Source organism: Mustela nivalis (genome assembly GCF_964662115.1).
Source record: "Mustela nivalis genome assembly, chromosome: 12".
Lineage (NCBI taxonomy): Eukaryota > Metazoa > Chordata > Mammalia > Carnivora > Mustelidae > Mustela > Mustela nivalis.
In genome coordinates, this window is record NC_139031.1 from 44,531,934 (window position 1) to 44,544,430 (window position 12,497).

General features: G+C 56.8%; 2 protein-coding genes across 2 annotated transcripts in view; one reads left to right on the plus strand and one right to left on the minus strand.

Annotated features, from left to right (window-relative positions):
* The window catches only part of ZNRF2 (zinc and ring finger 2), a gene marked incomplete at its 5' end in the record, with an annotated part of 380,791 nt that overhangs the window by 29,232 nt on the left and 339,062 nt on the right, over positions 1 to 12,497 (minus strand). The window lies entirely within an intron of this gene.
* Positions 1 to 12,497, plus strand: part of CRHR2 (corticotropin releasing hormone receptor 2) — a gene marked incomplete at its 5' end in the record, with an annotated part of 34,253 nt that overhangs the window by 18,939 nt on the left and 2,817 nt on the right. The window contains 7 exons of the mRNA XM_082694141.1: positions 438 to 622; positions 1,120 to 1,180; positions 2,683 to 2,755; positions 8,526 to 8,611; positions 8,768 to 8,903; positions 9,219 to 9,260; positions 10,670 to 10,806. Coding sequence (XP_082550267.1) covers positions 438 to 622; positions 1,120 to 1,180; positions 2,683 to 2,755; positions 8,526 to 8,611; positions 8,768 to 8,903; positions 9,219 to 9,260; positions 10,670 to 10,806 — 720 coding nt within the window. The remainder of the gene's footprint in view (positions 1 to 437; positions 623 to 1,119; positions 1,181 to 2,682; positions 2,756 to 8,525; positions 8,612 to 8,767; positions 8,904 to 9,218; positions 9,261 to 10,669; positions 10,807 to 12,497) is intronic.

The following is a 12,497-nucleotide window of genomic DNA, read 5'->3' on the forward strand; positions in this document are numbered from 1 at the left end:
GGCTCGATCCCAGGACCCTGAGATCATGACCTGAGCCGAAGGCAGAGGCTTAACCCACTGAGCCACCCAGGTGCCCCTCACTACTTTTTTTCTATGTGAGATTTCCTATTTCATCCCCAAATGGAAACCTTGCTATGGCTCAAAGATGACTCTCGAAAAACTGACCGTGGAAATAGCAGTGATGTTCAGTCCTAGCCTCTGCCTGCAGAAAGCTCAGAGCCAGACTCCCTCTTTCTTTATGAAAACGAGATCAGAAAGTGCAGGGGGAGCAGCCCAAGAAGAGACCAGTGCCAGCTGCCCCCTTAACTTCACCCCAAACAGGGAGACAGAATTAGGAGGCATGTGAAGCTTCCCAGAGCCAGGTTAGAGGGTAGAATGCAAGTCCACGAGGTAACTCTGGGCGGGTGCCCACACTGTGCACTGGGCCCTGGCCCCAGGCAGCCCCTGACCACCGCCTGCCCCGTGCAGGTCTGGTGCCGCTGCGTCACCACCGTCTTCAACTACTTCGTGGTGACCAATTTCTTCTGGATGTTCGTTGAGGGCTGCTACCTGCACACAGCGATCGTCATGACCTACTCCACCGAGCGCCTGCGCAAATGGCTCTTCCTCTTCATCGGATGGTGTGAGGGTCCCTGAGGGTCCTGGGGCCTAGTGGGGAGGGGGCAGTGCTGACAAGGTCACCTCCTTTCATCTTGGGTCTGAGGACAGGTGCACACCCCTGGCCCGCCATCCCCAGGACAGGCCAGGGAGGCAACCACTCCCTTCCCTTGCTGGTGGGGAAGAAGCAAGCAGTCCCTCCAACAGAACACTTTACAAACACCCCTCCTCTCTTTGCCTGGGAAGACGAAGCCGAAGACCTATGTCTCTGGCTTCGAGAAAGAAGCTGACCAGCTCCACTTCTCTATCGAATGTTCTCAGAAAACTATGCTGTCCCTTCATCTGTCTGTCCCTCTTAGAGGGGGTTGCTGAGAGAGGAGAAGGGGGGTCAGGATGGGGCCATGGATGGCCTGCAGTTGGGTGATTGGTCCCAGGCCCCTGTGGTCCCCTCACCCTGTGCTCTACAAGAGGGTCCTCATCCATCTGTCTGTCCGCCATAGCCTGTGTCTGTCCTTCTTTCAGGTATCCCCTGCCCTATCATTGCTGCCTGGGCCATTGGCAAGCTCTACTATGAAAACGAACAGTAAGTGGGACCGGCCAGCTGCGGGGGTCAGAGGGGTGTCAGGAAAGGTCAAGCCAGGGCTCCAGCCTAGCCATGGGGCAGGAGTTGAAGCCCTACCAGGACAGATTGACTTTCCCATGGCCCCTATATTGAGAAGATATCCCTGGCACCCCGAGATACTGGTGTACTGGGTGTTATGAGTTAGGGATCATGGGTCGTTCAAATGCCCTAATGCATAAGCCCCTTAGCCTTCAGTAAGGCTTCCTCCTCAGAGCAGCATGTCTGGCCCAGGGAATATAGAGGAGGCCAAGGGCTAGAGGCCATCAGCCTTGAACACATCCAAGGGTGTTCATGAGCCTTTCACAGAACTCGGGGCCAGAGCAGGGGCACTTGTTTTATTCTGGGATCCCTGTCCCTGCCTGGGGTACAGTGTCCCATCCTGCGACCCTCCCTGCCCTGGAGCTGTTGGTATATAAGCCACACCCAGATGATGGCAATTCCGGCTGTGCATCAACCAAGCAGAAGGTGGGAACTTGGATGTCACCAGCTGAAACAAGAGGGGGCAAGGGAATGTCAGTCTCTGGACACAAATCTCTAAGAGGTCTCCGAAGCTGGAGATTTAGGGGCAGGGGCAGAACCGGAGTGGACTCCAAGAGCTCAGCTTTGGGAAGAGCTCCTAATGATTAAAACTACCCAAGAATAAGAAGGCCGCCATGGAAGGGAGTGAGCTTCTTGCCAAAGGGGGTATTAAAGCAAAGACCAAAACCCTAGCGCTGGGAGGCACCAAGGAGATTCCTGTTTAAGGCAGGGTGCACTGAATGATCTCTATAGTTTGGGAGGACACAGTCAGAATTTCCCAAAGTCACGTGGCCCTTCCTGAGGTCTAGTGGGAGTGACTGACAGAGCCAGACTGCATCCCGGCCCCATGGCTCCCCTGGACTCCGAGCTTCTACACCCACCTGCATCCCCCGAGAATAATCAAGCCTCTGCTAGCGACAGGCTCCCTTCACTGGGTGAATAAGGCTCAGCTCAGAGAAAGGCCGGGGTTCAGGGCTGGAGAAGCCGTCCGCCTCTCCACCTGCTGCTTTGTGCGGCTCAGTGCCTGGCACATGGAGTGGCAGGTTCCAAGGAATACAGGAACAGGTGCTACAGGGTGCTTGGGCCCTGGGCCAGCAAGGGGGAGCCCAGCTCTGCTTTCATTCATGAGCCTCCTGTCTGCCCAGCACTGGGTACACATCCACAGTCTGGAACAGGGTAGGGGAGTGAGAAGGAGGGTGATGAGACCCAGGGCCTGCCCTCAGTCCAGCTGGGGAGACCAGACCCTCCATGGAGGGCAAAAGGCAGCCCACGGGTGAGCCAGGATGGTCAGAGGGGCCAGGGCCATCCACCCAGGGATTTTGAGAAGACAAAGCCCTAGAGACTGGGTGGCAGGAAAGGTCAAGCCAGAGAACCTTGGGCCCAAACCTACTGTGGTGGCCAGACCCGGACTGAGCAGGCCACTTAGAGCCTCTCCATCTTTGCAGGTGCTGGTTTGGCAAGGAGCCCGGTGACCTGGTGGACTATATTTACCAAGGCCCCATCATCCTTGTGCTCCTGGTAGGTCCTCCGTAGGGACCAGGATGGGGCCGGGCACTGGGAGGGCAGCAGAGGACCCACCCGGCAGAGATGCTGGGGAAGAATGTGGCCTGGAGTGGCCGTCCTGCACACCCTCTGTACACACCACCCTACTTCCTGGCACACACCACCCCCCCCCCCCACTATCTGACTGGTCTGACTGGCAGATTTCTAGTGCCTCCTCCATCTGATGTCCCCTTGCCAGGTACAGAGACAGCCAGGTGAGGGGGCAGCTATTAATGGCAAGAGAAGGGTGTGAGGACTTCTGTTCAGCCCAGACCTACCCCCCTCCGCCCCCAGCGACCCCCTCTGGGGCCCAGCCCACCGCCCCCAGCCTGGAACAGTGGTACTAGAACGAAGCGTAATGAGCAATTGTTCCCTGTCCAGCTCCCGACCCTTTGGCAAATGTATTCGCATTGAAGGTATAATTGCTACCACGTCTTTAATCCACAACGAGCTTTAATTAAGGTGGAGTTTAAGTAGAGGCTGCATTCTGCAAAAATGAACCCATTATATATTATACATTTTAAAAAAGAGACGTGCAAAAAAGCCCCATAAGAAATTGGCATTTACGTAAGACTTATTTCAGGCTTGGTAATTTCAGGCTCCTGTACGCACCAGCTTCCTTAAAGGGGCCCCCGCCTCTTGTGGGATATATAGGGGAGAGAGAGAAGAGATAGAAAGAGCAGGTGCCTGCTGGCGGTTCTGTGGTCGACCCTGCAGACAGTCCCTGTTTATCTCTTTCATTTCCCAACTCCTCCTTTTTGTGACTTCTTCAGGAATTCCTTTGTCCCCCATCTTTGGAGTGCCCTTGTTGTATATGACCTGGAGATGACTAGGGAGGTTTTCTACCCACTGCCTGAAATTCCACCTTGTTTCAGAGGCAGAAGCCAGTCCTTGTTGGCAGTCGAGGAGAGGGTTGGGGGTGGGAGGGAGTGACTGTCCTTGGAGTCCCAGCTGCAGTGAGTCACTTGTCCCCACCCTCAGTGTGAACAGAAACCCCTTGAGACTCATCCCCTCCCTGCCAGCTGCTCAGAGCCCATCCTGGAGGGATAGGGCTTTTCGTGAATCTGCCCCCCACCCCCCCAAGAAGGCTGGCCTGGGTCGGGCTTTGGTGATAGTGGGGAAGGAGCCCCCTGGCTGCAAGGATGTTGGGCAGCATGAGAAAATGAACAGAGAAAGGGAGATGGGCATGGGGGGACCCTGTGTCAGCCCCCTCTCCCTGCCTGCTTCTCCCTGACCCTTTCTCCGCTTCTACCCCCACCTCTTGGCCCAAGAGCCCTTTGCATCTCCCTTTGGGCCCTTACTGTATTGCACTGATGGAGCTTCCCATTCCCCCCCAAGCCTGTCCAGAAGCTTCATCTTCGTAACTTCCAAATCTCGCATCATCCGTGGCTGGAAATGGGAATTATGATCCCCATTTTACAGCTGGAGAAACTGAGAGAGATGAAACCTCCTGCCCAAGGTCACCACTAATAGCTCGCTGAGCTGAGACACAAGGGCTGGTCCTCGGGGTTGGGTATGCGCTCCGTATCCCGCCAGCCCTGCCCACCCCTGATGGTTCATGGCTGCCCTGCTGCTGCTGAAAGACACGACCAAGCTTATTTCTGGGTTCTGGGAAGTGAACTGGCTGGTTCAGTTTGCAGGAGGCTGTTGTCATGGGAAAGGTGTGTGACACTGGGTTCCACTGTGGACCAGGCACGGGGCTCAGGGCTCTCCATGAGTATTTTAACCCATGCTGACCTTCCAAGACAGGCTCTCTGGTGTCCCTTTTGGGCCAGTGAGGACACAGAAGCTCAGGAAGCTTAATGAAGCCACTTAACTTGCCCAAGACCACGCGAGCGCCAGAATTAGAGCCATGTGTCAAGAACTCGGTGCCAGGCGTTCATTTAGGACGTGGTCCCAGGAAGCACAGCGATGGGTGGGAGTAGAAGGAAAGGTGGGGAGGAAGCCAAGGTGAGGTGCTGAGCCAGCTTCCATGGGGACAACCCCATGGAAGAGTGTCAGAAGGATCCCCCGCTGAAGGCTTGGAAGCTGGGTTACTTCACACACTTCCTGCCTCGTCAGTGGAGATGGCCCTGGGGACATGAAACCTGATTATTTCCAAGTCCTTCTGTTGTGAGGCTGAGCTAGCTCCCCAGGCACCAGAGGAAGCCTGAGGCTGAGAAGTGTCCCCGGCAGCAACAGGGGACTCCCAGCTGGGCTCCTCCAGGGCACGGAGCATTGGGTCTGTCTGTAAAGTCTCCTCATTCCCTGCTCCTTCCAGCAATGTCCCAGCAGCTCCTGTGCCACATGCAAATTCCAGGGTCCCCCGCCTTCCCCTGGGAATGTCTGGAGTGGGCCCAAGATCTGCGTTCAGACGAAGGGCCCCGGGAGACTTGGCTGTGCACACTCGCGTTGGAGAACTCGATGGGCGTTGTCTGGGTTTTCTCTGTGGCCCAGCCAGGGCCCCACGCGCCCCTGGGCGAGGGCCTTTGAGGCTACACCTGCCTAGAGCATGCCAACAGGAGGAGAAAGCTGAGGCACCCAGTGAGGACCAGGCCCCCAGGGCCCAGGAACCAGAGGGGTATCCAGGCTTCTGGTGAAGTCACTGGGCTCCACAGATGCCCGTGGCACAGACAGGCCGGCCATGTTTAACTGCCCTGGCAAATGGGTAGTCCTGGAAGCTGAGAGCAGGGGAGCAGTGAGAGGAGGGTCCTGAGCTGCGTTGGGAGCACCCCAATAAACCTCCAGTACCCAGAACTGGAGGGGAGCAAGGGATATATCTCCGAGGCAGGGAACCATGTCTGAAGTCCAGGAGGTGGAAACGTCAGTCTGCTTTCTGCCTCCCTCCCTGCCTGTGCACAAGCAACGGTGAAGTTCAAGGAGGGTCTCCCATGAGCATCCTTACCATTTGGAAAAGTAGCTGGGGTGGGGGTGGGGAGATCCCAGGATGCTCTGCGCTGATGAGCTAGGTCTCTACTTTCTCTGCCTTTGTGGCAGGCACTATGCTGTGGGGTATCCTAGGACAAGTCGTGGTCGCTGCCTCCTGGGATTTGTGACCATGAAGGACCTCCTCGCTCGGAGCCTCAGTTTCTCACCTCTAACATGATGATGCCAGTCCCTGCTTCACGGGGTCACTGGGAGGACCCATGGTAGCCCTCGGGCCTCACCTCCAGCAGGTCCTCCTCACACCGGGAGCCGCGGGTCTGCCTCCTGTGCTGATGGGCCTTGCAGTGCTCTCCTGACCTCCGAACTCCCATCCCTGGCAGTGTGGCCAGTACCTTACCTCTGCTTGCTTCCATCTGGCCCAGAGTTCATTAACTCCTGCAGGAGCAGGAACACAACACAGGGGTCAGGGGAAGGACGCTGAGGCCGGCTGCCTTGGTTCAAATCCTGACACCAATGTGTCCTTTGTGGCACGGGCAAGTGAGGGAGTCTATCTGAACCTCAGTTTGTACATCTGTAAAATGGGTATAATGATCACATCTACTATATAAGGCTGGAGTGCTTGGAACAAAACCTAGAATGATCTGTGTCCTGGGCCACATTAGGGAGCAGTAAGCCTCCCTTGTCTGTCCTGGCAGCAACCATAATGTCCAGATCTCCTTTCTGGGCCTGACAATGCACCACCGCCTCCCAGGCTGGAGCTCTGACCAGACTGGGGTGCTCCTCCCACGGAGCCTCATTAGGAATTAATGTCCCAGTGAGCACTGGAGTTCCAGGAAACACAGGGTGGGGAAAAGGGCTAGACTTCATGGGAAGTTTCTCCAGGGGGGTTGACTTACCCTTTCACCCATTACCTTCTCCCCTCAGCATTCCCAGAGCCCCTGACATGCAGGCTACCCTAAGAACATTCTGGGCTGGGAGGGCCCTGCCGCTGCTGTTCTAGAAGGAGGAAGATTTCAATGCTCACCTCAGCCACAGTGGCTGCCAGCTGGCATATCTCCCCTATCCCAGGCCTTTCTCTCCTGGCCTTTCTCTGCTCGGAACCCAATCCCCCACAGTCCATCATCCCTCAGCTCAAATGCCATTTCTCTAGGCCTTTCTGACCCCTTTCGCCCAGGAAAGTCCCACAAGACTTCTAGGAGCAGGGACATGGCAAGTCAGCTCACAGAAGGAAGGAGGAAGGAAGGAAACTAGGCTGGACAAGACTAGGGTACAATAACCAGTGCTCACTGAAGAGCTGGGATTTGGGATGGGGAGAAGAGGGAGGTCCCAGAGTGGAGAGCTCGGTGTGGGCTGGGGGTCCGAGGCTGCCTGGAGGCGGCGCCCATGGAGGGATGGGGTGGAGAGGATCCTGGGAAGGGCATGGCTGGGGACCACACTCACAAGGAAAGAGTGACTTTCAGGCTTCACAGGCCCAGGGAGAGCTGGAGTGGGGGCAGCATCACCGACTGCCTGCCTCACGTGAGTGGAGGGGATAAGGCTTGTGTCCCAGCTCCTCCGCACCAGACCCTGTCCCTGCTCTTGCCTCAGCACATGGAATGGGACCCTGCACCCGGGAGGTGAAGGCATGGTCGAGTAGGTGTTTAGGTGGATGGATGGATGGAAGGATGGTTGCATGTAAGGAATGTGCCAGAAATGAGAATATATTTTCCCTCCAGGCCCCCAGAGCATCCTCCCACTTAGGGGTCCTGCAGAGGCCACAGGGCTGTCTGTCCCGGGGTGTCTCCCGGCGTCCCCACTCTCAGCCTGGGATCCAGAACTTAGGAGCCTCAAGAAGTGACGGACTCTTGGGACAGAGCCTTGGGCAGAATGTGGGTGTGTGTGTCTGTGCATGCACACACACACACACACACACACACACACAGGTGCATAGGTGTGAGCCAGCAGATGCTCTCTGACCCATGGTCACTTCCTCGGGAGAGACTCCCAAGGAAGGGAATCTCTCTTTCCTGTCTGCTCACGTTTGGAGATAGGTGTAGAGAAGCCCTGGCATGCCTACGTCCCCAGATTCGCAGGTTCTCATATGCACACACTCACACAAGCACAGAGACAGAACCCCCCCTCCCCAGAAGTGTTTGGAGGGCAGCACACGGTCACGCAGACAAGCCAGCGCAGATGGACGGGACACTGGCAGGCCCACGGTAACCATCCACAGCACGAGCCTGGCTAGGGTGGCCCGGACAGGTCCTGGGAAAAGACTGGGTGCGTGAGCTCTGGCACCAACAAAAGGCTTGAAATGAAGATAAATGAGGCTCTTCCAGGAGCCCTGGAGCCAGCCCAGCAGCCCATTCATCTTCATTGCCTCAGATATGCTTGAGAAGTGTTTTCCTGGGGGCAAGGGAGGTTTGGTGAGGGATTAGTCACTCCCTCTGGCCAGGTCCATTCCCCCAGGGAAGCAGGGCCTCAGAGGGAACCCTCAATCGACAAGAGGGGGGGACCCTATAGCAGGCAGGGCAAGGGACTGGGGCGGAGGCCTGGCCAGCTCCTGTGGCTTCCCCAAGTGGGGCAGGTGTTGGGGGACTTTCTGAGGAGCTGTGCCTCAAGAGAAGTGACCTTGGTGTCCTTGGTCCCTGCCTCCAAAGCCGCTTTCCCCCACCAGGGTCTGGAGGTGGAGACGCCAGCCCTGGAGCCCTCTGGAAAGGGCGAATTCTGCCCGTCCTGATAAGGGAGAAGCAGAGGCCTTGGGACCGCAGGCAGGGACTGGGGTGACGGGTGGGATGTGTGCATGGGACACAGGGCCCAGTGGGTTATGGGGGGGAAGTGGCTGCCTCTCAGTGCATTCCCTACCTCACGGTCCTTTCTTTTTTGCCTTCCCTCCCTCCAGATCAATTTTGTATTTCTTTTCAACATCGTCAGGATCCTCATGACAAAACTCCGAGCATCCACAACATCGGAGACAATCCAGTACAGGTGAATGACGGGTGTCTTAACCCCCCGAGAGCAGAAGCGAGGCATCTAGGCTGGGCCCTCCAAACCCTCACAGGCCTCAGCCAGGGAGCTTGCTCCGCACCTGAGTGAGGGCCAGTGTGGGCTCAGACCAGCTTTGTCGCCCTGTCACACCCCTAGGAAGGCGGTCAAGGCCACCCTGGTTCTCCTGCCCCTCCTGGGCATCACCTACATGCTCTTCTTCGTCAACCCTGGGGAGGACGACCTGTCGCAGATCGTGTTCATCTATTTCAACTCCTTCCTGCAGTCGTTCCAGGTGGGGCCTGAGACCAGATGGGGCACCGGTGTCCTCACAGAGACCTCACAGGGGACATGGTTCACATGAAATAGAACCCCAACCCTGGACCCTGGCACCCCCACCCCAGGGGTCAGGTGTCCATCACCCTAGCCTGTGGCCCAGCGCCTGTTCTGAGGGTTTTTGACAGCCTGTCACTCGCAGTGAGCCCCGGGACACCCATACCATGAGGGTGGGCTGCCCCCGAGCTCGGAGCCTCTGGGTCCAGGTATTCCCAGCTGTCCCAGCAGAGTCGCTCCCCAAGCAGGTCACTGATCCTCCCTCCTTCCTTTCCAGGGTTTCTTTGTGTCTGTCTTCTACTGCTTCTTCAATGGAGAGGTAGGAAGCCAGGCTCCGGGGCGGTCCTCAGTTCCCAGCTCAGGGGAGCCGCCCAGCCTTTAGGGAGGCCCGGGGTCCCTGACTCTGCTCAGCTCTGCCCTGGACAGGGGAGGGGATGGCCGGAGAAACCACTGTGATTTGGGAAACAGGAATCCTACCTGAGGGTCTCCAACCAGTTTAGAAGGTCCCCTTCACAAAGGCCAGCACTTCACAAAGGCACTTGGAGAGATGGGTGAGCGGGGAGCCCTGGCTGCAGGGTCCCACTGGAGACAGATGCCGGAACACCACTGGTAATGGGGAGGCATTGCAGGAGTGAGTCAGGTGTGAACCGTGCATCCAGGCCCTTATGGACGCAGGGAGTAGGAAAGACACCAGCACATTCCCCCACCATGGAACAGATCACACAGCTTGGGGCCAACACCAGGGAACAAGGCACTGGGGACAGGCTGCTTAGCTCACACAGCCCAGAATCTCAGCATAAGCAGCTTGGGACAGAGGCTCACACCGGCCTGTGCTAGGTGAGGACCCACAGTGGGTTATGGGGCCAAGGGTAGACACAGCCCCAGGTCCTGAGAGCTTCCAAACACTCAAGGTAAGTGCCATGCTGAGACACTTCCCCTGCCTCTGCAGAGAGTGCCACTCTCTGTCCGCCTGGGTCTCTGTCAATCAAAGCAGACCCCGACACAGGCAAGGCCGACAGTAGAGACTGGCCTGGGCTGGAGGGCAGGGAGAAAGCTTTCAAAGAAAACGCACAGTGACTCTGGGGCATTTATTCTGGTCAGCCCTGTGCTAGGCTAGCATGTGGGGGACACCACCCATTTTGCAAAAAAATCCTTCAGTTCCAATACCAATGAGAATAATACGGCACTGGCCACGATCAGGTTTTGAAATGACTGGAACTGTTAGCTTGACTTTCTGTCTCAGCAGCACACACTATGGGCTATGGCCAGTGAGGCAGGGGCTGTCTGCTGGGAGACAAGGCTGGAGGAAGGGCTTTCAGGAGGGACAGGGATGCCAAGTATGTGAGGAGAGCTCAAAGTCTCCAGGAGTCTGCCAGGAGAGCCAGAAGCAGATGTTCGAAGCTGGGGCTTGGGTCCCACCATAAAGAGGAGATGGCGGAGGGAGGGGGCAGGGAGGGCAGTGCGCCCCAAGGAGGGGTGAGCGGGGAGTTTCTCCAGGAGGGGTGAGGACAGAGGGCAGGAGCTTCAGAGGCTAATGGCTTCAGGGGAAGGACCTGCTTTTGGAACCGGCTAGTGCCTCCCTGGGTATGACAGTGGTGGTCGGGAGGACACCCCAGCCTTCCTCCCTTTAAGGGCCCCGCAAGGGGTAGGAGCAGGAGAGAAGGCTCCTGGTTCTGGGATTGGCGCCTGCAGGCCCTGCTGAGCCGCTGCCCACCCCACCCCCCGCAGGTGCGCTCGGCTGTGAGGAAAAGGTGGCACCGCTGGCAGGACCATCACTCCCTCCGAGTGCCTGTGGCCCGGGCCATGTCCATCCCCACATCGCCCACCCGGATCAGCTTCCACAGCATCAAGCAGACGGCCGCCCTGTGAGCCCCACGTCACCCCGCTCACTCATCACTCACCATCAGGACAGCTTCCCTATCCTGTGGGGTGCCTCTCTCTGGGTTCACTTTGCCACCTCGCAGCTCAGGCCCAGGTGGGGGCGCAAGGGAGGGGAGAGATCAGCTGGCCAGCCCTGCTAGAGAGGGGTGTGCAGCAGCGGGCAGCGGGAGAGGCTCTCCGGAGCCAGGCCCACTAGGTACCTGTCTCAGTGCAGAGGGAGCAGAGGGATGTCACAGAGACACCTATCCCTGCAGAAGAGCGGGTGTCACATGTCTTCAGGCATTTGCCCACACCAGCCTCTCTCCCGGCATCCTCACTATAGCCCCACTCACAGGCAAGGAAACAGGCCCAGCTCCAGGAAGGGCCTGTCCAAGCCACACAGCTCATTCATGGCAGAGCGGGGACTCCCCGCTCTGTGCAGGCTTGCCCACCAACAGCAGGGTAACATCTGGCCTTGCTCCCTGCTCCCTGCCTTCTGCCTCCCAGCTCAGGCTGGCCTCTGCAGTGGAGGGGGCAGGGCACAGCAGCTGGAAGCAAGGAATTCGTTTGGTTTCCTCCCACGGGCTCTCACCTACACGCCACCCCAGAGCAGGTCATCTCTCTGCCCGTCCCCACCCATCCTCCTGTCCCTGGGTCCTGGAAAAGATGCTGCTTCCTGTCCCAGGAGAGCTTTTCTCAACCTAGTCCACAGACTCAGGGCCTTGGGGAGGGACACTAGAGGAGGAAGGTGCAGCTAGGATAACCCTACGCTCTTAAGCCAACCAGATACATAGTACAGATGAAGTGAGGAGGAGAAGCATGGTGGCCGGGGGCAAGGAGTCGAAAACCAACTAGGTCTTCGGTGATTGGAACAAATCTCCCACCTCCCACTTTAGACTGGGCTTCGATTCAGCCTCCCCTTCAGAAACATCTCGGCTCTCTGTGAAATAAACCATGCCTCTGTGCAAACAGCCTTCCCTCAGGTCAAGTCAACCAGGCATACGAAGGGGTGCTGTGGCCAAGGAGGGGGAGCTGGATCCATTCTCATTTGCAGAGCCCACGGCCCTGGCCTAGGGCTGGCTCTCCTCTCTGACCTGTGTGTCTGCCAGCCTGTCCCTTCCTTATTCCCCCAAGAGTCTTTACCCCTCCTCTCCTACCAACAGCAGTTTAATTCAGCACAGAGGAGAGAGGGGCAATTCACCCAGCACGCCATAGCTCTGTCCCAAAGCCAGTGTCTGAAATCCGGAAGCAGGTGTAGACCACACCCCACAGTATCCATGAACAATACCACAGGACGTTTCCAGGAGAGGGTTGGAGTGGACAAGAGGAGGCAGGAGCCATCAGGTCAGGGTTCAGAAGAGCTTTTGCTCTGGGAATACCACCAACATATTTTTTAAAATAATTATCCCATCTTGCATATTCTTCAGTTGACATCTAATATTATTTAGACTTTTAAATTGGCAAGAGGTGATTTCTTGCTTTTGGCAAATATTTACATTTTAAAATAAAACTGCCAAAACACTTTAAAATACATCACTAAGAATCCAAACACAGCCGTGATTTAATAGCCAGGCTTTTCTGTTTGAAAAAAAAAACAAGCTAACCAGCTCTTCCTCAACAGCTGGAAATTTTACATTGTCCCTTCTTTTTTGGAACTTGTATCTTCATTCCATTTCCCCCCAGGGGATTTTATACT